Below are 26803 nucleotides of genomic sequence, written 5' to 3'. Positions count from 1 at the left end.
CCTCATTTACCTTTCTACCAAAACAGATTTGCTTCACAAACACTGTCAAACTAGCCTACTCAGTGAATCCCCTAATATAGAGAGGCATAGGAATGGAGAAGTCATATGCATATACTCACTGTGTTTTCATTTCCAAGTGTTTACCCGTAACACCTGTATTTCCATACTTATTTATATAGGCAGTCAATATCTAGGTTTGAATTGTCCATACACAACTAAGGCATGTAGAAGCTCCCTAAAGACCTTAATACTGACCCTATTTTTTCCCCATTAGCTCTATTCCCTAAGATGTATCATGTAACTTCATCATTTTGCCACCAGTGAAAAAGGTCATTTACTGTAAAAATGTTGCTGCATGATATGTAGGAAAAGAAATCCCATACAAAATAATTTGATAGCAAAGTGGACATTTGTTATGACCTGTGACCAGGCTCACATTATTAATATTTAAGGAGGATAAAATTTACCTGTTTTCTCTGTGCAACTGGCAATTCCAAATATCAAAACTGTTGTTTAAGTGCTTTACCAAAAAATAATTGACCGTCTGGTGCTCAAGTAAAGTCTAGATGAAGGGTGAAAAAGTAACACTGGAGACAGTGAACAAACTCCAAATTCTCTCTGAAGCCTCAAAATAAAAAATTGTACACTCCAGAAAGATGGAATTTGAACTCAAAGACATTACTTCCTAAAAATATTCAAATTCAAGAAATCATCCAGTATTAACATTACCTTAAGACCTGTGACTCTTCATGGTACACAACAGGATGGTAATGGAATGAACCAGCAGCACATCAAGGCCCCTTCTCTGCAGGAAGCCAGGCATGTTCGTCTAAGGGAATCCCTTCAACCTCCTACTCTGTGCACCTCTATAGGCAGCTCTGTCAAAATGCTGCAAGTGTGCAGTGTGCACAGGACCAAGGCCAAAAAGCAACAAGATATAACTAGCTCCCAGCAATTGCCGACTGCTGTGTGGCATCTGTTTGCAGAAGGAGACCTAGCACAAGCAATATTCCAAACTGGAGTGGAAAGAACTTTCTCCAAGCAGAGAGGAAAGAGCGGGATTGATGTAGATATCACAAGTTAGGGTGCAGCTAAGAATAATGGCCCACATCTGAGTGCACAGCCAATTCACTAAAAATTGAAATTAAATACTTAACTCTTTGATTTGGCAACTGCACTCGTCATTGAGGAATCTTGGTGAAAGGTTTGTGGAGGACTCCCTGATGGACAAAAGAAAAAGGCTCAAAAGCAAAACAAGCATGCATGCCTTTCACATCAAGGAGATATACTACCTAGCTTTAAAGTAATATACAGGAAAAATTACATAATAACAAAAAATACCACCTCCTTCTTGAATTCCTATGTGTACATTTTCCACAACAACGTGAAATAATCCTCTCTTGTACTCCTTCCTAGAGTTTATTGGCTAACAGTTTGGCACATACTGTCTTTGTGTCACAGATGGTCTTAATGCAATATGATAAGGTGATCACAATCAGAGATGTATGAATGAACTCTGAAGGCTGATTTCTGTTTTCAGTTTCCCACAGCTCATGTCTGTATCCAGCTGCCTATTCTGAACAATAGTCAGATCAATAAAAATTACAGTGTGTGACTATAGTTACAGTCAGCATAATTTAATATTTCAATATATTATTAGGATAAAGGAAGGAAGGAATCTTAAAGAAAATGCTCTGTAACTATGAGCTATGCTGTTCAAGGGTAAATGCTAACTAGACCATCACAAGCCTGGGAACAGAGAGGTGGTACAACACTCATGACATTCCTCCATTCCTCTTGTTGGCTAATTGCTTGACATGTAAACAAGTAAGTGCTCACATTATAAAAGTGTGAAGCTGTGCCAAAATTCAGAGCTACTCCACTGAAGTCCATGCAAGTAGGTTGGAAAGTCTCAAACAAGCTACTGAGAAACCTGTCTTTCTCCATGTATGGTACTCCTCTCGTTCACAGCATGACAATGAGTTACACAGTGATGAAAGAATTTGCTGCCTAAAAGACACTATTGGCACTGGCCTGAACTGTACTGAGTCCCAAAAAATGAAGAGAGATCCTTCAAGGAAAAGAAATCAGTTTTACCTCTGTATTTCTCATGCCTTGCAATACCCACCAAGGCCAACTCACTAACAAAGTAATCAAAATAACTGAAATGACCACAAAAGCTCACTGCATGTACCCACTCCTTCAATTACTTTTTCTTCTCAGCAATAAAGAATGTTGTTTACAAACTCTGTAGAAAGAGCAAGTTCAGGCCTTAGGGATTTTGAAGAGGAGGGGAGTCACACTTTTAAGCATATCAATAAACGGGCACTTCAGGTACCAGAGCTCAACTAGTACAGGTTTTTTTATGGCACTCTGAATCAACACTGGGTAATACAGATAAACTGAGTCTCCACTAGAAATTCCACTGGAGCATGTAACAATCCAGCAATAAAAGGCTATAAACTTCCTGTTCTCAGAGGATTCACCTCCGAACTAGAAAAATAATCAAAAACCACATTTTGTACTCTAACAAGATCTTCAAGGTGGTCTTTTCCATTTCCCATTTTTATGGTATTGTATCCTCCTTTTAAGCATACCTCTAATTTTAAATACAACCCATTGCAGACAAATGACTCAAGTGAGTCATGTAGGTGTGTTAGATCAGATTCTTCTGCCATTTGCTAGCAAAAGTTAGAAATGAACATTCGTGTAGTTTGCGTAGGATCAGGCTTGCTGCTGAGATGAGCATGTGACAGTCAGTGACTATAGGAATCACGTAGTAGAAATAATTGCTTTCATTATGTTGAATAGAGACAAAAAATGAGAACAGAAATGTGTGAACTAAATGCAGAAAACCCTTTGACAGCACACGATTAACTGCTCTGTCATGGATTCTGTAATGGCACATGTACGCTAATGTGTTTCAGTATAAAAATGCATTTAGTTTACACAAAATAATGCTTCCAAGGGAATAATAGATCCATATATTGAGAACACAGCAAGCAGTTCTAGCTAAGAAGCTGTTAAACATTAACCTCCACAAGTCTGCTCAATACACACTGTGGAAACAGATCTTATTGGCACTGGGCAGAGTGCACATACATATATTTTTGTGGCTCTCTAAAAAAAGATCTTATATATAGCTTATTCCAACACTTGCCAACCTCTTGTTCCCTCCTCATTGGTCCTCCAATCCATACTGGTTTTTATAAGGCAATCATCAGCACAAGATCATACTACCCCTTCTACAAACTGGCTGTTTTATCTTACTTCAACTTTACAGCATATCTTTATGTTAAGACAAGAGAAAGAACTCGCCACCACTAAAACAAAAGACGCAAGTGAAAGACAGAAGCTACTAGAAGGTACCAGGCAGGCATAATAGTGACATTTTCAAGCTACCTTCGTTCCTAGGCTACTTGGAAAACTTACAACAAACAAAGCAAAACCAGAACCTCAAACACAGTTCAAGTTGAGAATCCGATATTGTCAATGCTTTATTTTTACATATTAGCTTTTGAAGGACTGGTAGAATGTTTGATGTTACCCTTTGAAATCCATAAAGTCAAAAGAACATGTGTTCATTTCTAATAATGTGTCACAATCCAGCAACTAACCATATTTTGGAATATGTTTTGTTTTTTAAACATCCTGTGAACTTGCAGCTCAAAAAAAAGTCATTTTGGATATTTTTTTGACTACAGTTATACTGATTCCTAACTCTACTAGTAAAGATTAAATAACGGTACATCTTCAGAAATCTGATCCTGTCAATCTCATAACACTCTGGTCCTGGGATTCAAACAATAAATGTAAATTTTCAAATGTGAGTATTTAAAATCAGGCACCTGCATTCCACATGGAATATTAAAAATGCCAAAATTTAGTCAAGTCACATTTGCAAAGACTTAAAGAGCAGATGTCTGTCTGTGTTTCTGACAAGAAAGATTACAGAATTACACCAACTTTTGTTCTTGCATAAAAAATTAATTTCACTTTGTAATTACCTCTATGCATTTCTGCAGGTCTCTGAATTACTGAAGCCAACTGAGAATTCTTTGACATTTCTATTCATTTTTAGTGCTGATTGTGAAATTCGGGAAACTGTGGGATTAAATCTGTTGTTCTTTAAAGGCTGTTTTCCTTTCAAACCAATGACACAGCCACTTTACAGCTGAGATAAATCAACATGGAGCCATAAAATGACTAGTATGCATCCAATGCATCATTCATGCATGCCTGAGACCATCTTTTAGCTCTGCGTTAAAACAGCATTGCTTCCTGACCCTCAAATAAGATTCTTAGGTGAGACGCTGCTACAAATGCTAACAATTATTAAAAACCACTACGGAGCACAGTTGATCTGTCCATATCCCCCACAAAACCAGAAAATAACTCACTTTATTCAAGTCCCAGCCCAGCGCTCTTACACCTAGGTCAGATGAATTATACTGGCGCAAGGTACATGTCTTCTTCCTTCAGAAGGCTACTGTATCCGTAAAGAAATGTTCCCCTCTGGTGGATTCTTTGCAAGTCATGCAAAATATGGATTTTACAATGCATTGAGACTCCGTCTCAATAAAAGCTTTAAACCAATTAACTATGGAGACATCAACGATTAGGAAAGATTAGAACATCCCTAGAATACTCTTTTGACCTATTTACTCTTCAAGAGAATAATCCTTTCACGTCAAGAAGTGCTGACGCTAATAAAGACAGGTGGTTGAATTCTCCAGCTCTTAGCTTCCTCCCACATGAATGAAGAAACACAATAGGTCAAGGGCATCCTTAAAAGGAGAGGCTAAATCACAGGCAGGGTGTAAGATACTTAGCAATGTCTCTTACTCAGTTACTCTTCCTGCACTTATTTCTCTTTATCTCTTTGGCTAGACAGACTGGATGGAATTACTGGTGGAAGGCTGAGAGTGTTCAATTACATATTTATTTTCAATTACATACTTGATTAATTTTAGGAAGATGACTAATATCATCAGAAAAGACTGAGAAAGACCCTAGCACAAGAAGATCTCATCTCCCACCTCCCGAGTAGTTAGCACTACTGGCTCTAGAGGAGAACCTGGTCAAGTTTTTGGTAAATTTCAATGGAATAAGAAAATACTTGCTACAGTAGTCCAGCTTTAGTTATTCATGATATCTTTTCTTAAAACAGAATAAACAGTACTCGTTCCTTTATTCTTCTTATTATATAAGAAGGATTCATACATCATATTTACACTGTTATCTGTCTGGGATGCAAAGTTCAAACTGAACAGAAATACTACCCTTGTTTTTGTCCTTTTTGAACAAATTGTGGAATGTGCATTAAAATTGTTAAGTTTCAGCCTCAGTCAGCTATAGTGCCATAGATATTGAACAGCACAGTGAATGTACACGTTTTTGCATTTGCAGCACACTGCCACACTGTAACACAAGAGTTACAATTGCCCAAGGAGGGAATTAGAAAAAAAACCCAAAAAAACAATGGTTGTACACTGCACTCTAATTTTGATGACAAACTTATTTGTTGATAATTTGGTATTCAAAGTCATTTTTGTAACAATCTATTACTGCTGTGCTCACCCTCTCTTTCCAGCTTGGCTCAGTAATTAATCTCTTTCAGGCCTCACAAACTGCATAATCAGAGGAAACTACCCTGTGGGATTTTCAGTTCAAGTTTTAAATGCTGCAAGAAAGAATCAGATCTGTTAGCTGTTAATATCTAGAATAAGAGCTTAATTAAATTCTAACTTTATCAACGTGAAGCATTTTCTTAACTAAGGCACAATGAGGTTTTTTACAGAAACATGGAGTCATGTTCCCTTCTGATGTAAAGAAGGTGCAGCTCTGAACTTCACCAAATGTCATCCAATTTACTGCATCAAAGTATTTGGCCTTGTGCCCCGAGAGAGATGAGATGTTGCACATGATTGTTTGCTCACTGACTCTATGCAGGGCTTCGATGGGAAAAACAGGTGTTGTCAGTGCAGTGACTGAGGCTACAAATGTCAGCACTGATTTTCCATTATTAAAAAAATCATGTAGCGTTGTATCTAACAGAGACATACAAAGTCATGGGTGGTGGAGAGATGGACTGTTCCCTGTCTCTTTCAGTTAAAATTAAAAACAAAGAAGAAAAAGGAAAAAGCAGGTGACCTTCAAACAATCTAGTAAAAGTCATGTTTATAACAAACAAAAGGAGTCGCCTTTTCACATGGGAGGAAGCAATTTGTGGCACTCTTTGCCAGATGACACGTTGGAAGCAAAAAACTTAACACATGTGCAAGTGGTACACAAGTCAATTTGGACATCACTAAATACACAAACCACATCAAGACCAGGAAAGTCTCCAACAATAGTCATGAATTGGTAGAGTAATTGAAGGAAACACCTTGCTACCCTATTCTTACTCCTCCCTGGATGTCTGCTTACGGCCAGTGTGGGAGGCAGGACACTAGGCTAGATGGATCCCAAGTCTGAGCCAGTACAGCCACTCTTATGTAGGACAAGCAATCACTAAGAGGATTATTCAATGTTGCAAATGATGGCAGAAATGATCCATTAGCTGATTGCACTGGGATAGCCTTCAATAGCTGACTCTACTGGGTCAGCATCTGTACACCACAAAAAAGGGATATTCTGTTTCTCACAGCAGCCCCTTGTGTAGCAGTGCCATGCAGCCTTTGCTTCAGGTAGGTGTCAGCAAGGTCACACCTGCGGTTTTTCCGTAGTCTACAACAAATTGCAGAACAGTGCTGTCCATGGAACAGTGCAGAAGAAGCAGTGAATTTCAGACTTTTGTCTCTCCCTTTATTTGATGTTGGAGCACTGACTATTACCCAAACCAATCCTGTCCCTTGTATGAAGTTTCCTGGAACACAGCAGTGCAGACGTGATAGGCAGCAGTGCTATCAAGGGTGCAACACAGAAGAAAAAGGGCAGTAATTACAGAGCTGCTCTTCTTCCTACCCACAAAACTAAGAAATATATGGAAACTCTTACCTTCTATATCATGCAAAATTGTTTGTGGCCAATTAAGGCTCTATAAAGTATCAAATGATCTACAGTTTAAAGACTAACATTGTACAGCCAATTGTATGGGGATTTTCAAAGGCATTTTATAATTCGTATAGTCACAGGCATTTTCAGGAATGTTAACTAAATGGAATAAATATTTTTTATTCCAGTATCAGTTTACAGAGCTGTTTTTCAGTGGCACAGATACCTTTAGGAAAAATACAGACAGTGATTTTACATGAACAGCAAGTAAAAAAAAAACCAAACAAAAAACCTCTTCCCAACATATTAGGTATGCTTTCCATTTTGTACCCAGAAAGTGATGAAAACATCCTTGTTATAAGGGAGAACAATGTTAGCAAAGCTGTTAAACATTCTCTTATCTAAACAAACCACATAAAAAAAGATTGAAACAGCTCGTAGTTACAGATGAAATTTTTGTCTGGGTTACTATTGGCGTATAGGAAGATGAGTAAAGCTGACTTGGTATCTCTCACTGTTCTGCCTTGCTGTCACTTACACTATACTTCAATAATCAGAATTCAGTAGAGCTGCTTCACACAGAAGTAATAAAAAGCAAAATCTTAGTTTGCAAAAGACGCATCACTGCTTTTTAATATGAAACTAATACCCTATTCAGTTCCCCTTTCATTTCCTTTTGTTCTCTCAGGACTATGTATATACATGACCTTTTACCTGAGACCATATCTCTTAATAAACAGTTAAAGGTTACTTTGTTTCACTGCAGTACAACCTTAACCTACTGCAATTATTGCCATGCAACACGTACAAAGGTCATGAACTGTGATACAAAAGCAAGGGAGATATGTAGAAATACATTCTTTTTAGAGAGGACTGCAATATAAAAAAGGAAATGACAAACATAGTAATAATCCCTTGATATACCTCACTGCTGGCAACTACATCTGTGGAACATCATAGTATTTTCTACAAGGAAGAGAAAAATGTGTCTCCAGCCATCCAGGAAGACTGGTTACTGAATGTTGCAAAAACATTAAACTGGTAATGTTGGGATTAAATATAATTCCAGAATTTGTAAAAGGTTACAAAGATGTCACAGGCTGAAAACACTCATCTGTCATGCCCATCACCATAACGTCTAAGCACCCATCATATATTAGCTGGCAGAGTTAAGGTGTCATGCAAAAGGTTCAGATCACCACTCAGCATCTCATGTCTGAGATACAAATAAGGAGACTGCAGCAGAATTTAAGACTAAAAAGAAATCAAACATTTACAAAGTAACACAATAACATTGCTCTCTTGCTGGGTGTACCCAACATGTGCCTGTGTTCAATAACAACAAAGCAATGATCAGTTCCCGGGGAACATTTTATTCTCCCTTGCAATTTTCAAAACTGGAGTCTGATTTATCTATTTACTGTAATGTTATTCATAAATAGAAAAAGTATGATCTTAAAGAAAAACATGACCTAGCCATGGGAGAAACCAAGGCTCTCTGCATCTCATGTTACAGTGGTTTAAACTCAGTCTTGGAAAAGTTAAATGGCATTTCTGAACTAAAAACCAAAATACCAACAAGGAAAAAAAAAATTAACACATGGAATTCAGAAACATTATTTTTAAAAGGAGTATCTGATGATTAGGGAGTCCTAAATGTCTCTATATTGTTCTAGTTACTAGCATAAGATTTCCAGTACACAGAGAACAGAGTCCTTTCTTAATAGTGAAACTGAGATGTTCACAGCTTGCAATTAAGGTCAAATGCTGCTGGGATCTGCTGGATAGATCAGATTTTCAAGAGCATACATATTCAGACACATACAGAGCGTCTGGTCCCTCCTGTCCCTTGCAGCACATACTTCTGTTGTTCTCGGACTGCCCTGAGCCCTGTTTAGTGCCAGTAAGTTTGAGGGCACCAGAAACCTGGCAAAGCGGTGGATGCTATAGGGTACCAACCAGCTTCTCCTTGACAAAGTGTCATCTTTGTGGTACCCCAAGGACAGCTTTTCAAAAATGTACAGGACTGATACTGAGCATTTCACTACACATATAATGGGAAAATGAATTAATTCAGCACAGAGTCCTTCTGAAGCTCTCACCTTGAAAGTACTACAGATGAAGCTAATGGCAGAGGTCAGCAAGAATTAAGCCCCCAAAGGCTGAAAACTGTCTTATACTTCTTCACTGGATCAGTTCTGACTGCCTGCAATATGTCCTTGTTACAACAGCACCCAACTACTGATTTATACATAGAGAATAATGCTGATCATTTTGTGTAACCTAACTAGCTGAATGACTAATGACTAATTAATGAGAAATAGAGTAATCATTAAGGAATCTGAACAGGAGGAACCGAGATTTGTCTTGGTAGAAAAATTCTCATCCTCCTGCTAACCTCCTTTTTTCCTCAAGGGCTAGAGCAGCGATTGACATGCTTATTTTACCGTATCTTTTTTTCTGGGTGCTGACTTCGACGCCTCCCTTTCAAAAGATGTTGTACTGACTGAGAAGGACTGCTCTTAAGTGCTAAATCAGGCCAATCACATGCACCCTCCAAAAAAAAAAAAAAACCCAAACCCAACCACAATCACATCAAACAAAACAACAGAAAATAAATGAAAAATGTTTCAAGTAAAATGTATGTAAATACAGACTGAGACACATATACACATAAGGATCTTATTTTCTCTACATTTTGGCTATGCTGTATTACTGTGGTACAATGGTATCACTAGGCATTTGCTTAAAAAAAACTACAAGTGAACAAAAGCAAAGTCCCTAAGCATCTGCACTGCAAAATTTGCCATCTGCATTCAAAAAATATATAGCATACTAGAAACTTGGACAGCAAGACGGAAAGAAATGTTAGTTATATGGCCCTGTTCTGTTTAAACATGCTAAATCTCAGCAGATTTATTCTCATAATGTGAAAGTGAAAATAGTGTTGGTGAAATTCTAGCTAAAGATATACCAGCATAATAATGTATTACTTTATAGTTTAGCATTAACATATTTGTGTTACTAAATGCAATCCTGAATATTTACACTACAAGTGACAGATATATGATCTCGTGAATGTTTTAATGAACTTCAGGAGCAGAAATATTCTGTTTTAATAATACATATATCAGAAACAGCAGAGCTAGAAGCACTGGAAAGTTATTTCAAAACTACACAAGGAATCGTTTGGGGATCATCTGATTTTTTGCTTGTTTGTCTGAATCACAGCCTAAACATAACCGTTCTCCTCACCCCACATTCTCTATATCTATAGGTGAAAGGTTTGTAGGCTTATAAACTTTCCCCTACAAATCTCATATTGCTCATTTCCTGTCAGCTCACATCTTAAAATGTCATTCTGGCTGAATCACTATATACCCTTACTATAAACATACCCATCTGCTCACTGGCGGACAACTGCAAAGTGAATTCTAGCTGAAGAAATACTAAACAGAAAACCAGAGACAGACTTCCACAGGTGCTCCTTCTCCTTACACTTTACACTCATCTTCAACATCTCCCATGTGAACCCAGTCCTACCCCTGGGGATTTCCTGGCCCAGACAGGAGAAAACTGACATGGCTTGCACAAACAAGGGGAAAATGAACAGAACGGAAATATTTGTCAAGACCTTCAGGAAGGATTTTCAAAGAAGAGTACAGGAACATTGCCAGGGCATGCAGGGGTGCAATTAGGAAGGCTAGAGCCCTTCTAGAATTAAATTTAGCCAGGGATGTTAAGGACACTAATAAGGCATTTTTCAAGTACATCAGCAGCAGAAGGATGGTGAAGGGTAATGTGGGTCTGCTGCTAAACGCTGAGGGTGCCCTGGTGTCTGAGGATGCAGAGAAGATCGAAGTACTGAATGCCTTCTTTGCTTCAGTCTTTACGGCCAAGGCTGACCCTCGGGAAGCCCAGTCCAGCAAGGATAACAGGATGGCCAGGACAGCACAGGACTTGCCCTGGGTGGAAGAAGAAGAGGTTAAAGACTTCTTGGCCAAGCTTAAGGCTCATAAGTCCATGGGTCCTGATGGGATGCATCCTAGAGTGCTGAGGAGCTGGCTGATGTGATTGCTAAGCCTCTCTCCATCATTTTTGAACAATCATGGAGGACAGGTGAGGTGCCTGAGGGCTCGAGAAAGGCCAATGTCACGCCAGGCTTCGAAAAGGGCAAGAAGAACAACCCAGGAAACTACAGATTGATCAGTCTCACCTCCATCCCTGGAAACGTGATGGAACAACTCATCCTGAATGTTATCATTGAACATATGAAGGAAAAGATGGTTATCAGGGGGAGTCAACATGGCTTCACCAAGGGGAAATCCTGTTTGACCAACCTGAGAGCCTTCTATGAGTGCATAACCGGCTGGCTAGATGAGGGGAGAGCAGTAGATGTAATCCACCTTGACTTAAGCAAGGCTTTTGACACTACACACTGTCTCCCATAACATCCTCATCAGAAAGCTCAAGCAGTGTGGCTTGGATGAGTGGACAGTGATGAGGTGGATTGAGAGCTGACTGAATGACAGAGCCCAGAGGGTGGTGATCAATGGCATTGAATCAAGTTGGAGGCCTGTGGCCAGTGGAGTTCCACAGGGATTGGTTCTGGGGCCAGTCTTGTTCAACATCTTCATCAATGACCTGGATGAGGGGACAGAGTGTACCCTCAGCAAGTTGACTGATGACACCAAACTGGGAGGACTGGCTGATTCCCCAGAAGGCTGTGCCGCCATTCAGTGGGATCTCAACCGGCTTGAGAGTTGGACAGAGAGGAACCTCAGGAGGTTCAACAAGGACAAGTGCAGAGTCCTGCATCTGGGAAGGAACAACCCAGTACAGGCTGGGGGTCAAAATGCTGAAGAGCAGTTTTGCAGAGAGAGACCTGGGCGTCCTGATTGATAATAAGCTAAATATGAACCAGCAATGTGCCCTCGTGGCCAAGAAGGCCAATGGCATCCTGGAATGCATCAAGAAGAGTGTGGCCAGCAGGTCAAGGGAGGTTCTTCTCCCTCTCTACTCTGCCCTGGTGAGGCCTCATCTGGAGTACTGTGTTCAGTTCTTGGCTCCTCAGCTCGAGAGGGACAGGGAACTTCTGGAGAGAGTCCAGCACAGGGCCACCAAGGTGATCAGGGGACTGGAACATCTTTCGTACAAGGAAAGGCTGTGAGAACTGGGACTGTTTAGTCTGGAGAAGAGGAGATTGAGGGGAGATCTTATTAACATTTATAAATATCTAAATAGAAGATGTCAGGAGGTTGGGGCATCCCTTTTTTCTATAGCAGCTAGCAACAGGACAAGGGGTAATGAGATGAAGCTGGAACACAAAAAGTTCCACTTAAACATAAGAAAAAACTATTTCACTGTGAGGGTGAGGGAGCCCTGGCACAGGCTGCTCAGGGGGGTTGTGGAGTCTCCTTCCTTGGAGATCTTCAAGACCTGACTGGACATGTTCCTACGTGACCTGATCTAGGTGACCCTGCTTCCGCAGGGGGGTTGGACTAGATGATCTCTAAAGGTCCCTTCCAACACCTACCATTCTACGATTCTATGATCAGTTCCTGCTGCCTCTCAATGGAAAAGAATTAATTCAGTACTGAAAGCTGACCATTAACATTATGCTAAAATGGTCCTAGATCAGAAAAACAGAATCGAGGAAACTTATCTACATCTGCAGGCTTAGCCAGAGTAGCTAACTTGGATTAGAAGTGGATGACTTTTTTCCAAATGTAAATGATGGATTGCTCTCCTGTCTACTGAATGTATAACCATAGGGCCAGAGCACTGAGGTGGGTAGGGATGAATGACTTTTTACAGGGGGCCCACTCAATCATGGAGTTGGTGAGTTTTCAGCACTTTTTCCTGGATCTTGTCAAAGGATTAGATCCTCATGCTAAGGTATTTAAGTGAAAATAGCAAAGTGTCACGGTTTGGGTCCCCCCCACGGGACATGGCCTCCTCCAGCCATAGTCACTGTCCCTGGCTCGGGGCCTTTAATGAAGTGAATCGATGCCCCTGCTCTGGAGCCAGCTGTAGCAAAACGAGTCTCTGCCCCTGATATGGGCTCATTATCAAAATGAGTCTCTACCACTGATGTGGGGTCTTTAAAGCAATGAAAATAAATCTCAGCTTCACCAGTTCTCTCCATAGAATGCAGGGGAGTCTCTGCTCCAGCACACCTCCTCCTCTCTTTCATCACTGACCTTGGAGTCCGCATGTTTCTCTCACTGTTCCTACTCCTTGCACCACCACCAGCCAGAAGAAGAAAAAAGGGCAGAAGAAGATGGAGGAAGAAACCTCCTCTTCCAGCCTCTTCTTAAAAAGTGATTGTGGAGGCGTCTAATTGGCTCAGCCCCAGAAGTGGGCCTGGCTCAGAGCTGGGGAGAGTTTTGAGCAACTTTGTACAGGAGCCATCTTTACAGCCCCTTCCCCCTTACCAGAAAAGGCTGTCATGTCAAACCATGACACCAAGGAAGGGAAAGAGACGTTTATTAGAGAAGATCTTGCTTTACTCATTTGGGGATATAATAAAAAATGTGTCTTTCAGCAAAGCCTGAGTTTTACAACTGACTGTGAAGGGAGCAAAATCTAGCCAAGACTTAGAACTTTTTGACCATCCTACGTTTCCTACCTCTCCTCAGGAGTGAATGGCTCAAATCCTACCATGGGATGAATGATCTGATCTTAGTGTTCAATTGCAAAGAGCAAGAAAGTGCTCCACTTCAAAATAGTCATCTGGAGTACTCTCCTTCATGTAAAAAAAAAAAAAAAGCCTGGCTGGGCACTTTGCACACACCAAGCATCAATAGATACATCTAGACATCCTATATTGCTTGCTGCTTTAGAAATCTGAGAAGCAGGCCTGTAGAACACAGTGCATGCACTTTTGCTCCCATTTAAAGTACAAAAAACTATTTTACCAACTGGTCGTCCCTACTGAAGTGGCAGCTTTTGTTGGAAAATTGGAAACAAGCAGGATAAAAATGCAAGAAGTTAACTGTATCTAAAATAAAGGGATCATTTTGAAACTATTAGTTTCATCAAAAGCCAGCAAGGGACCAATTTGTATAGCTCTTCAGGGAGTGAAATCTGCCTGTTCAGATGTCATCAGAACACACCTACATTACATTCCCAACATTGAAATTGCAACTTTATAATTTTACTTGACTTTGTATCTTTTTAATGTCAATTTAATGTAAATGTAATTTTTCAATTTAATTTTAATGTTATAACTTCAATTTTATGAATAGACTTGCCTTCTCTTCTGCATCAGCAGGTATTCTACCACCCAGCAAGGGAAGAAAGGGAAAAGCCTTTTGCATTCCCATTTCCTATAAGTAATCAAGCTAGGAACAGCATTTCACACTCATCAAGCCAGTGCTTGTGTTCCAGTGCAAACATTCATGTGCTCTGAGCTGACTAGAAGTGCTCTGTCAAGACAACATAAGAGGGAAAAGGTGAAAAAATAGGACAAAAAAAAGGTGTACCCTGCATGACTAGTTAACACATTGTATATTTGAAGACAATACTGAGCTAAAAACCATCATACTACTGAAGATGTGTTTCACCTGAAACCAGTGGAAGAGGTAGTTCTAGGAATCTCCCAAGAATAAGTCTCATGATAGTTTGTCTGCCCAGATTTCTCTTGCCACTTGAACTAAATAAAAATCCTCTTCACTGCCTATCTTTGAACATTAGAGAAGCTTAACCACTGTTACTCAAACATCCCATTTCATTACAGTTGTAACAACAGAACGCTGGCTTGCTAAACAACATAGGACTGTACACAGCTGCAGTCTGAACAGCACTTTAAGATCTTTGGAAAAGAAAGATCCTCATTCAAAATTATTATTTCTTTGTTGTTACTGAAGATTTTATACATCTATTTATTCGAGATGATAAAATTTGAAATACTGCAACTAAAGACTGACTAACCTTTCGTGACATGAGTTTATTACTCAGGACCGTACCTATACACACTAGGAACACTGTTACAAAGCAAAACATAAACAACATTTAATTATAATACTCTGACACATATAATGTGATAGATGCACAGCAGTGCAGATGTACTGTCAAGAGAATTAATTTTTCATATGTAACATGGTCCAATAAAACCAGCTATCTATGACCTTGAAAATCTGAACACAGAGTAGAAAGATAATCAGAACACCCAACTCACTTCTCTACCCATTTCTTTTTAACTAGCAGAGCCTGTTGATCAACAGACTGAGACTCTTCCAGACCTTCACTGGGTTAGGAAATGAAACTGGATAAAAATTGTAAGGATTGTAATAATAGCTGGCTGAAAATGAGACCTGTAAACATTAACCCCAAATTTACTTTGGAATAATTTTTGGGTTTTTTTTTTGTTTTTTTAAATCAACCCCTGTAATGCTTTTATGGGAAAGATTTTAAAATAAATAAATAAACTCCTGAAGAAAGTATGTGTTATACTTCCACCTTCTGGCCACCTGCTTTGAAGATCATCCAGATCTCATTCTACAAGGTAGAGTGAGAAACTAATAAAGTCTTTCCAAGCAAGGCAGCAGGAACCTAGTAGTTCAATTTCCCAATTGAAACAGAAACTATTCTAAGAGAAATTTTATATTTTGTGAAAATTGCACTTTTTTAATGTTGAGGTTTCCAAAGAAAAACTTCCCACCATTTCTAACACTGGTGATACAGCAAGTGATTTGGAGGAGGGGATGACAGAAACACCACGGAAGGAAGTAAATGAGGTCTAAATCTCCTCTCCTCATCCTCTAAATGCTCACAATGTAAAAGCTAAAAATGCCATTTAAATAAATGCAGCTGACTTTGGTAAATGGCAAATCCTCATATTTTTTTTCCCTTTCCTTGCTCTCTGCTCTCTTATTCCACTATAGTTCATGCTTGAATGGATCACCCTTAAAAGTCAACAGGGCCTCAGTTTATGTGAATGTTGTCCTGAGCACTCTATGCTTTTCACTCCTTCCAACAGGATTACTTGGCAAATCTCTATCCGGCTACCTGTAGATATGAACTCATCAATGGCTTTCTAAGAAGCAGTAACTTTGCTTATAAATGGCTTGTTACTTTCTGGACACTGTGACCCAAGTCATACCAAATGATTCTCTGAGGCATTTGTTCTTTTATGACACATATGAGCTAGTTCCTACTATAGGTAACAGTTCACACATTACCAAACTGGCAATCACCTTTCTTTACTGAATCTCTTTATGATCATTTGGTTTTTGAGTACATAATCTGTAATTCATTATACAAATTGGCTAGGATAGGGGATATCTGCTATACAAGATACAAGAAAAGTAACCTTTTTAAATGGTATAAAGCATCCTTTCAATGAGCCACCTGACAAATTTCCACGAGCACTTCTTATGTACTTTGCCATATGAAGTTAGATGCTTGTATTTCTTGTGTTTCTGTATTTGTCTTGCTTCAGCTAGAAAATTTCCCACTCAAATTAGATGGACAAGGAACAAGGTCAAATTTTTGTGTTTGACTGCCAGCAGAATTTGGAAGCTATCAACAAGTTCCAGAGACACAAGCACAATGTAAGCCTTGTGTTTAGGCATGGCTCATTCCTCCCAGGCAGTCATCTGTCTCCTGAGGAAATAAGATGAGCAACATTTTTCATTTAACTTGAGTAACTATATCTTTCAGACCATTTTGTTGGGAGTAATTCTAGTTGCCACCATGTACTTGGATAGCTCAGATGTCTGAACTGTTGTGGGAAATCTCCCAGGTCTCCACCTTTGTGCCTTCCCACTTACTAAAAATCCTTTAGAAATGAAAGGCTATCTTGGCTTCTGCAGCTGGCTGAGCCTTGAAAGAGATGGAGATGTATCTGAAACCTTTTTTCTGGGCTCTTTAAAGTACCATGTCTTTTTACAACTATGTTCTTGTTAACCTGTTTTTGTTACTGAGGGACCATCAGCTACCAGACACCACTCTCATCTGCCAGGCGGGTAATTTCCATTACCCAGAAGTTACTAGGACTTCAGCAACATTTATTAGGGAGGACACCGCAAGTCCTCAGTCATTCTATCTCCTTCCACAGAATCACTTTAGGTCAGTGTTAATAACAGCTAAAAGACTTAACAGCTAAAGACTTCCTTACTGATTCATCACAAAAGGAAACAACCAACCCTTCTAAAGGCAGCTGTGTCCCATTTGTATAGACTACTTTGCAGTTCATATTCAACAGATCCTCCTGGATTCACTGCAAGTGTAGAGATGTTTTCAGTTGATTTCACTTGACTGGCAGAATCTAGGCTTACACCAAACTTCCTGTTCTGTCAAGGTCGAAGACACTATATTTTTATAACTTATTTTCTGACAACTTCCATTCCAGCCAGTGAAGGCTATAATGATTTTATCAGGGGGTGCTTGCAAAAGCAATACCAAAGGAAGGCATGTAGTTTAACCCTCTCAAACCCAAGAGCTCATACTTTGGAAGTAATTGTTTATACGATATACACGCACACAAATAGTGACTGCAAACCATTCTCATGACTGTTTCCTGCACAAACTTGAGGTTGCTTCCTCTAAGAGACAAGTACAAGCCAGAAAATGGCACTTTAGCTGCCCTACTTATTTTTATCAACTTTTTCTGAACTTTAGAATCCTCTGATGTTACGCACAAGCCCTCTTCCTATCTTAGATACAATGCTTTAATTATATCACTTTTCTTTAACAGCTCCAATGTACTTTCTTCAAATAGTGACAACTATTTAATGCCTCTCTTCAAGTGCATTCAGAGATGGCTGTTCTGAAGGTGAACAGATGATTTTTTTCATTTGAGACACGCAGACTTCATAGTGGCAAAGGCTAGAAGTTTCATCCTATCCTAAAGTAAGAAACCATTCATCATCACTGATTTAAACCATACGCGATCAACGTCAGAAAGCTCGAACATTGCCTAGAATTGTTCTGCCACCTCATTTAAAAACATTTAAATTTTAGTGAATATATTTCCTATATAGATAGAAGTGGACAGCTAACAAAGAATAAGGATGTTTTACAGGATCAACTTCCAGACTAATAATGAAAATTAGCCTATCAGCAGAATCAATTTCTAAACTGTATACCAATAACACAGAACATTACTACAAGTGCCTGCCTCTCATTTACCTAAAAGATTTCTGAATTGAAGCCTGCCATAAGCCTGTGTTATTGACTTGCTACAAGAAAATGAAATATCGAAGATACTCACTTTTACCAAAATAATTCTTGCTACCTCTTCATGTACAGACTTTTCTTCATCCTTCTTTGAACTTTCTAATTCAAACAAGGTATTGTAGTTTTCCAGCATTTTTGTCATTATCTTGTTGCAGATCTCCTGTTCTTTTATACCTTCAAATCCAGAGGGCACACTAAAATGGAACACACAGCAGAGTGTTACAGGTACTCAACATAGAAAAGTTCCCGTATGGTCTCTAATATTTCAGTTGTGGATACAGGCTGCTAGCAGGCACAAGAAACTTTGTCTTGGAAAAGGGGATTATGTCTATGGTGGTAACAACTATTATTATTTCTTTGCATTTTAAAAATTATTATTAAATATGGTATCTTCTGGGCAAACTATCTACTCCTCAGAATCCAGGTAGAGATATAATTGAGACAACCACCAATGGAATACCACCAGCTTTGCTAAATGCTGGGTTCATGAGTGCAGCACAGACAGCATGAGGCATTTACATGATCTGAATTACTAATAGGAAGAGTCAGATCCCTTCAAAATTGGTTTGTGATAACTTCAAAGGTATACAAGAAGGTCAAAAGGTTAAGAAAATACCAAAAGTTAAGCAGCTTCAGGTGACCCCATGCTGTATACTAGATTTCTTAATCCCATTTTTGAGCTGCCATTTCTTTTGAAAGTAGATTCATAACTGAAAAGACTTTTTAAAATATGAAGAGCCTGTCTTCTGCAGAACAGCCTAAAAGATTAATGTAAAAATTGGTTCCTAACCTCTGCTTTCTGGGAGAATAAGCAAATTCAGAAGCAGCAACTTGCTCTCTTGAAGCAGGCCCTTGTGAAGCCAAGAATTGCTTGCTACAGACCTTAAAGGCACACACACATGAAAAGGCAAGGTATTGATTTGGAAGAAGTGTTGTAATTCAGTCTACACACCCTTGCCTTCCTTATTTGTTTCACATAACTTTGTCATGTGGTAAAAAAATGCATATTACAACAGATGAAGCATCATGAAGCATCTAATGGCCTTGGTTCATTGAAGCATCTAATGACCATCTGTTGAAATGTATGCTTTCTGCACTTTTTATTGGAATTTGGTGCTTAAAACTGACTTAAATTCTGTTTTAATGTAAGATCTCTGATGAATCTTCTTCAGAACTTTAAACACTTCTCCAACCATCTAGTGTTTCCCATTGGACACTATTTCCAGCGGATGCGCTCTCATTAACTCATAAAGTGGCTATATGGATGTGAATTTTCTAAGGACCTTATAAAGAAGCAGAGACATTAAAATTTACAAATAACTATCTACTGTAAAACTGTAACTAGTTCATTAGGGCCAGATATGCATTTCAACAAAAAGGCTCTGAGAACAGATGCTCCCAGAAATTTGCCATCAAAAAGTGCCTTCTTGTAGGGGTTGCATAGTACTGATCTTTCTCAATATTTTACTGTCTGCAGTACATCTATGTGTCAACAGGGAGAGAATCCCACTGCAGCAGAATGTACCTTTGTAAACTCCAGGAGAGAATCTTTACTGCTGTCATTTCAACTTTCAGTACATGCTAGAGTTTCAGGACCTGAAGATTAAAGGAATTGCATTATTTTACACTGCAGAACATTGTCAGTTTTAAAATGGGTCAGTCTCAGCTGACTGATTTCATCAGTGTGGAACCTGGCCTCCAATTAAATAAAGAAAAAATTAGACAACTTCTGTTGCTGGATGTGCATGTATACTTAGGTCAATTCACTTTAAAGAACATCACATAGTCACTAAAAGATAGTAACTGGCCTGAATAAAATAAAGTGTATGTATGCAAAAGGCCCACACAACTATCCTGATTTAAGGAAATCCCTCTTCCCTTACTAAATGATGTGTTCCAGAGCTGTCATGGTATAGAGCTTGCTTGGTAATTCAGGCAAATCCTGACTGTTATGTTCCTGTCTCTCCAGACCAGGTATCATGGTTTTGTGTGGAGCCACTTTTTCCTTGGTAACAGGGGGAGGGGGCTGCAGTGCTGATCCCAGTAATCAGTTCTCAAAACACCCCTTGGCTCTGAGGTGGACCCACTTCCAATCCAATGAGGCCAACTTGGCATCTCTTTGATCACTATTTAAGAAGGGAAATCTACAGCAGAAGAGGAGGTGGAGGAGTGGTACAAGATGGAGGTGACCTCGCGGATGCCACAGTCAGAGGAGAAAGGAAAGAGGAGTGCCAGATCAGAGACCCCTCTGCAACCCGTGGTGAGAATGCAGCTGTGCCCCTGCAACTATGGAGGGCAATGGCAGGACTCAGAGCCACCAGCAGCCCTGAGCGAGTGCGCCCAGACAGGTAGGAGACTGTGTGAGGAGGCGGCCATGGCACAGGCCGTGCTGGAGAGCCTGTGCGCCACAGAGGTGACCCACAAGAGAGGCTGCAGGAGCTGCAGCCCACGGGATGGACGCATGGCAGAGCTGCCTGTGCAGGGCTGCCCGGCCTGTGAGGGATCCCATGCTGGAGCAGGGAGGACTAGCAAGGAGTCTGTCTGCCCTGAGGAGAGACAAACGGCAGGAGCCATGAGAACAGAACTGATTGAAGCCCCCATTCTCTGCCCCTCTGAGCCATTCAGTGGAGATGAGGTAAAGACACGGGCCGGGATCAGGGCTCTGAGCCCAGGAAGAGGGGAGGAGTGGGTGGGAGGAAGGTGGTCTTAAAGGGCTAGTTGTGCTCTTCATCATCGTACCACTGTTGTGTTGTCTGTTTGTTGTTTCGGGGTTTTATGCTTCTGGTTGGTGATGGATTAAATTAATTTCTGTTTTCTTATCCAAGTTGAATAGTCCTGTCTATTTTGCCAGTGACCATAAGTGGCAATTGAGCCTTCCCTGTCCTTAGGGCATTCCAAAGGCCCTCGGTACTTATGGCTGATTCTGGTCCTTTGTTCCTGGGCCTAAACCAGGATGCCAGGGTACCACTTAAATAAGCCTGGCATGTTTATGAAGCTCATTCCTAGGAAATGGGCTGAAAATGTACTAGAGCAGGTTTCTGTCAAAAAGAAGACTCCAGATAGATTCAACAAATTTCAGAGCAGAACCTTCACCTGAACCATATCTCCTGGGAATTACAGCCAACATTTAACACCGAAATACTCTTTCTGGTTGGAAAAGTGTCCAGCCTACAAGGCTTCCACAAAGCACACAAAAAAAATTTAATTTCTGCCCAGTTCCATGGCTTTCTTGCCCTTCCCTCCCTACATTACTTCGCCAGTTAAACTTTATCAAGTCAAAACTGAAACGTTCAGCATCTTATTCTGAACAATTTCATGCAGATATGGTGAGATGCATATGCAGAACACAAGGCTAAAGCTCATAGCTTTAATCTTTCTATATCATCTCTCTGAATATAACCAAGTAGAACAGCATTAGTTGTTTTAATGGCTGTGTAACACACTTCTTCCATTAACATCTCTATGCCACTTGAGCAGACCTATTTTACAAAGTTAGTTTCTCCTTTGTTTTTTCCTTGAATTGCTGTTATTAGACCTCCATCATGGCAAGGACTATTATACTCATTGAGCTATCCATGGTGACCTTTTCCTTGTAATAAATCTTCAGCTCAGCATACATAAGATAGTTTAGCTTATGAGCACACACCATCCTGCATATTTATACAAGTTAAAACCATCTGTTTCCACACTGCATGATACTCGCGTCTGAACAGACCTTTCTGAAAATGTGTGTAAAAAAGGAATACCTTAATTTAGCTTTTCTTGGTGTGAAAAGTCGTGATATCAACAAATTTCACTTCAATTCCCTAGAAAATCCCAGTCCTATGAGAAAGTATTCTCTCACACTACCACTTTCATGATCCACACCCTACTCCTTGGAAATTTTTCATATTTCTTTGGGAAGACCTAGTTAAAAATATTACAATAAAACTGTGTTTCTGGTCATGGTTCTTTTATGTCTAATTTGTATGTTAATTAGGCATTATAACTGTGTTGCTTTTAGTGTTAGATGCCCATCTTAGTTCAGTTAAAAAATCCTTAATGGTGGGACTTGATCCCCTTACAGCCACATATGTACAAACTACTCCAGTAGCAGCACCAGAAACAGCAGTATCATATCAGCTTCACTACCAGAAACACAGTTTCTATAAGGGAGGCATAAACTTGCAATCTCTGTGGTCATTTCCAGTAGAAAAAATGTTGATGGGTTCAGGTCTCTCTTAGGAAATTTGAGCTGGAAAACTGCCACTGAGTTCTCATGAGTAGCTTGTAAAGTCATGAACAGATTCGTAGCATAGGCTGTGACAGAAGCAAGTTCTTTAGTGACCTTCTCCTAGATTCCTCAGACATCCTACCCTTCCCAGAGAGATTCTCAGTGACCTGTGCACAAAGCACAGTGATTCCACATTACATATTCGGAAAACATGCTTTGTCTAAACAAGGCACCAGCATTAACAGTATCTGACTCAGTCAAGCAGGGCTGAAGGCAAAGGTACGTAAGTGCCACAGGTTTGGAGCATATTACAGATTGAAAGTACTGGTAAAGCCACTTTAAAGTAAAGTAGTTCTCAAAGTTAAAACATTACTTGGGAATAGGATCAAATTGTTAACCCTTCATTTCAAAATACAAGAGACAGCAGTATTTCACACTTCTGAATAGTGTCCCATCAGCCAGCATGCCTGGCCCCTAGCCCACCCACCACTGTTCTACAACACTCATGTCTGTGCAGTCCTATGCTCACTTGTTTTTTGAGTTCTTCCAGACCACTGTAAGACAAAAGTGTCTCTCCTTCCATGGGGATGCTCAAGAAAAAATGTCTCAAACAGGTTAAACCACATAAGAAACAACATCAAAGCCCTGTGTCACAACTCTTATGCAGAATTAAAGTGACCTGAGGTCAAAATAACTAATTTGGAAAGAATTACTTACATTTCATGCATTAGTTAACTTACACCTCAGGGTCCCTGTAAACAAGCTATAACAGGCTAAATGTAGAGTGGGCTTATGAGACACTGAATCTCCAGCTTCTACTGAAAGTGGTGCAGTAACACACCAACCATGACTGCAGGTGGCATGAGACAGGCATCACTACAGGGCTCTGTCACCATCCGCCACAGCTGAGAAACTCGCTTCAAAGGGAAAGGAGGGCCAGGAGGGCTTGGGATGTACTCATCTGCATCTAATGAGCTGGACTAAGATCACTGCATGGATTTCCCCAGGCAACAGCTGCTGACAGCTCCCTGTCAAAACTGAGAAGCAGCTAATTCTATGTGCTGTCTCATTAAGAATTCCCGAAGGTGTTTGACCCCACCCTGTCCAAGATGAAGAACACACATTACCATTTCCTCAAGTGCCTTTGCAGAAGGAGCTTGCATGCTATAAGAGCACTATAAACCTAATTTACATTTACACCGAGAGCTATCTGTTCAGTCTTCTCTGATTGCTATTTTTGCTGTTTGGACGGTACATTTTGTAGAAAAGCACCACAAAGTCACCTTACCATTCTTCTAGGGGGATCCTGCAAGAAATGGGCTCAAAAGACAGGGAAGACTATGTGGATTTTTTGTTTCTCCAGTCCTCACAAAACATTTTAACTAGCATCTCAGATGCCCAAAAGCCCCTCGGCAAGCACTCCCGAAGACAGAGCAGAGCTGCAGTAATATTAACAGTTTACAGCTTCAGACAGTCTGTTCTGTCTCTTTTGACAGTGTCTATAACATATGTGACCTCATGGCCACAACTCAGTCCTGTACTTCAGCTGATAGATGTGATTTATCTTAACACACAGGACTATAAAATGATGCAGCTGAAAACAGGCACGCATTTGTGTCTGTGGACTCTGCTGCAAGATCAAACGCTAACAGGTAGCTGACACACTAACTTGAGGCAGGTGTTCAGCTCGATGTGTGTGACTCGTTTACATGCTCTGCATCATTTACAGACGTATGTCTCATCAGTTTGGACCAAATGCAAGGACATACATCACAACTGAGATTTTACAGAAGTGTCCTAGCTTCTGAGGCACTGAAGAATCCCACAATGAATCTAACTGCCTACCTTTTAAATTCTATTCTGGCTTATTTTCTTTAACATTAGATTTTGGAGTTTAAATCAACTCGATAATTCCATCTCTGTCTACATTACTCGGGGTAGTTGCATAATGCAAAATGCAGGTAATGCAGATAATGCAGATAAGGCAAAGAAGTCAGAGTGATGCTGCCACCAAGACTTTAGTGACTGGCTTCATTTATACATGCAATATTTTGCTCCAGAAGAAGCTCTATTTTTCAGCAGGAAATAGCAGTGATGCTATGCACACCTGAAAGTGCAGCCTACACAATGGAGGGCAAAGGGCAGTCTGTGGACTAAACATCTTGTTACTGGTAGACCTCATGTCTCGTATTATCCCAAAGGACAGGATGAGTGCAGCAGCCCCTCTGATACTCAGCTCCAAGAGAATAGAAAGCTGTGACAGATGAGTGGAGACACACAGCAGGCCATAACTAAGGCTACAGCTCTACAGGAGATGAAATTCAGCTCAATGGACAGTAACTTCCTCCAAGAGTAGCCACACTGCAAGTGTTAATAATCCACACAGATTAGCCCAGAGACAGAAAATATAAGTGTTTATGTTCTTATACTTCATGCTCATTTCTGTTTAAGGGCTGTATCAGTCTGTATACTTGGCCTTTGGGTTCTATCACCGTAAATCTGAACAATCCTAGTTGGAAGAAAACAACACACTAATCTCAAACCATCATATTTTCCTTTTTTTGAGCTGTTTGACCTTGCCTGTTACATTTTCCTATATATCTTACATCACACTTTATTACAAGCTACATGAACACCTGTTTCACCCCCTGTTCTATTCATTAGAAATACAGAAAGCACATGATAACCTTTCATTAGAAATGCACCAGTGCAATTTGTCAAATAGCAAGTAAGGAAGCAGGGGAAGTAGTGGGTAAGATAAAAAGTAATAAAGGTTCAAAGTTTAGGAGATGAGATAAATTGCACAGAACATGACATATTAAAATAGAATGAGATAAAGAGAATTAAAATGAAGTCTAAACGTCTGGAAAGTGGCCCAGCCACGAGATTTATTTGATTGTTAAATAGCTTCAGATATGGAGCAGGAGATAATATGTTTAAATAGCTAAAGTGTCACTAAAACTACCTTGTGGAAAGTAATCTCTCACTATCAGCAGATGGGCTTTATCTTCTCTGACACTGTGCATTAACTATACAGACTCCAATGTTGATTTTAGACATGACTGTGAATTTCTGACAGAAAAATCTCAGATCTTCCTGCTTCAGCAGTGTAATTACTGACAAGCTGGATGCTAAGCCTTCTTTCCTTGTCCCAGAGAAATACCCCTTACACTGCTCTGAACAAACAATGCAAAGCAAGAGCAGTGTTTGCTTCAACCACCTGCTGATATTTGATTTCTGCAGCTAGTTTCTCTAGAGACTGTCTATGGGCAGCAGTAAGACAGCCTTTGCCAAGCAAACTTCAGGCAGTCTGGCTCCAGAGCTCTGAATTGCGTTCTGAGGACCTCTTTCTTTAGCTGCTTGGCCAACAAGATGCCTAAGCCCAATGCCTGAAGTTCAAATGCTGAAAGTTCTTTTGTCCTTCTCACAAATCTTTGTTGATACAAATGGTTGCAGTTCCAGCAATTAAAGGCTGAATCCATTAACATGGGATAAAAGGGTATTTGAACTGTTGCTCACGACATTTGTGTCTGGACCAGAATCCTGAACTACCTTGAAAAGATCTGAAGAAATACATAGTTGAATTTCCAAATGGTGAAATCTAGTTTAAATAAATACTTATATCCATAATTTTGACATATTTGGGTCTTTTAAAAAAATGCATTATCCATTTGTTAAGTGCTAAGCCTTGCTTTCACTGCCTCTTTTGCTACATGAGTGTTTTTCAAAGGGTGCCACAACTGCAGGGTTGCCTGCATTCATATGCAGCCACAAGGGCCCTTGTGTTTTCACCTCCAGTGAGCTCTGCCTTTCTCAGTCTTCTGTGATGGGATGATGGGATTCCAACCCTCTTACACACCGGCTCTGTACCTTACAAAAATGGTTGTGTCTTTTCTATGCCACCTTAGGAGCAGAGACCCGCTGAGGCAATAGCTATGCAGCTTTTAAGATGTATGCTTTTGTTTAATCTTAGGAATGGCAATTGTCATTCCAAAAAGCATGCAGAGATAATTTTAAAACTTTCCTGAATGAAGTGATGAGTAAACTAAAAATAGCCACTTGGGAGTTTGAGTCATAAAAGTTTAGTCACTGGGCTCAGATTCTTCTAATTTATTTTGTTTGTTCTTAACTCTACTACTACATTTTAGACAGAAACTCCCAAACTGCCCATACAAAAGTAATATTTAAAAATTGTTTTGCTTTTCCTTCTCAGAAATTTACAGTATTGTGCTTCCACTAACTCTCACATTCATCTGTTCCTGCACATACTATTGTCTTCTGAGTTTTCTTTCTTTTGGAGAGGAAGAAAATTCTTTTCGAAATACACTTTACCTTTTTGTACTAACACAGCAAATGCTTTAATACTGACATATTCACCTTCATCATCCATGAGCAACATCTTCAGATAAG

The 26803-nt window shown here is 39.9% G+C and overlaps 1 protein-coding gene across 8 annotated transcripts in view; it reads right to left on the bottom strand.

The window, feature by feature from the left end:
- FAM13A (family with sequence similarity 13 member A) overlaps positions 1-26803 on the bottom strand; it is a 130634-nt gene that overhangs the window by 87696 nt on the left and 16135 nt on the right. For 5 of the 8 annotated variants that reach the window (XM_061992405.1, XM_061992401.1, XM_061992402.1 and 2 more), the window contains exon 5: positions 18215-18374. The exons of 2 other annotated variants lie outside the window; for them this stretch is intronic. In XM_061992405.1, coding sequence (XP_061848389.1) covers positions 18215-18374 — 160 coding nt within the window. Of the gene's footprint in view, positions 1-18214; positions 18375-18970; positions 19007-26803 lie in introns of those variants that run through there. One more of the 8 variants, XM_061992406.1, reaches the window with a different exon arrangement.

The sequence above is a fragment of the Colius striatus genome, chromosome 3, assembly GCF_028858725.1.
Source record: "Colius striatus isolate bColStr4 chromosome 3, bColStr4.1.hap1, whole genome shotgun sequence".
In the NCBI taxonomy this organism is placed as follows: Eukaryota; Metazoa; Chordata; class Aves; order Coliiformes; family Coliidae; genus Colius; species Colius striatus.
The sequence above is the reverse complement of the archived record's forward strand: the minus strand, read 5'-3'. Positions and strand labels throughout refer to the sequence as shown.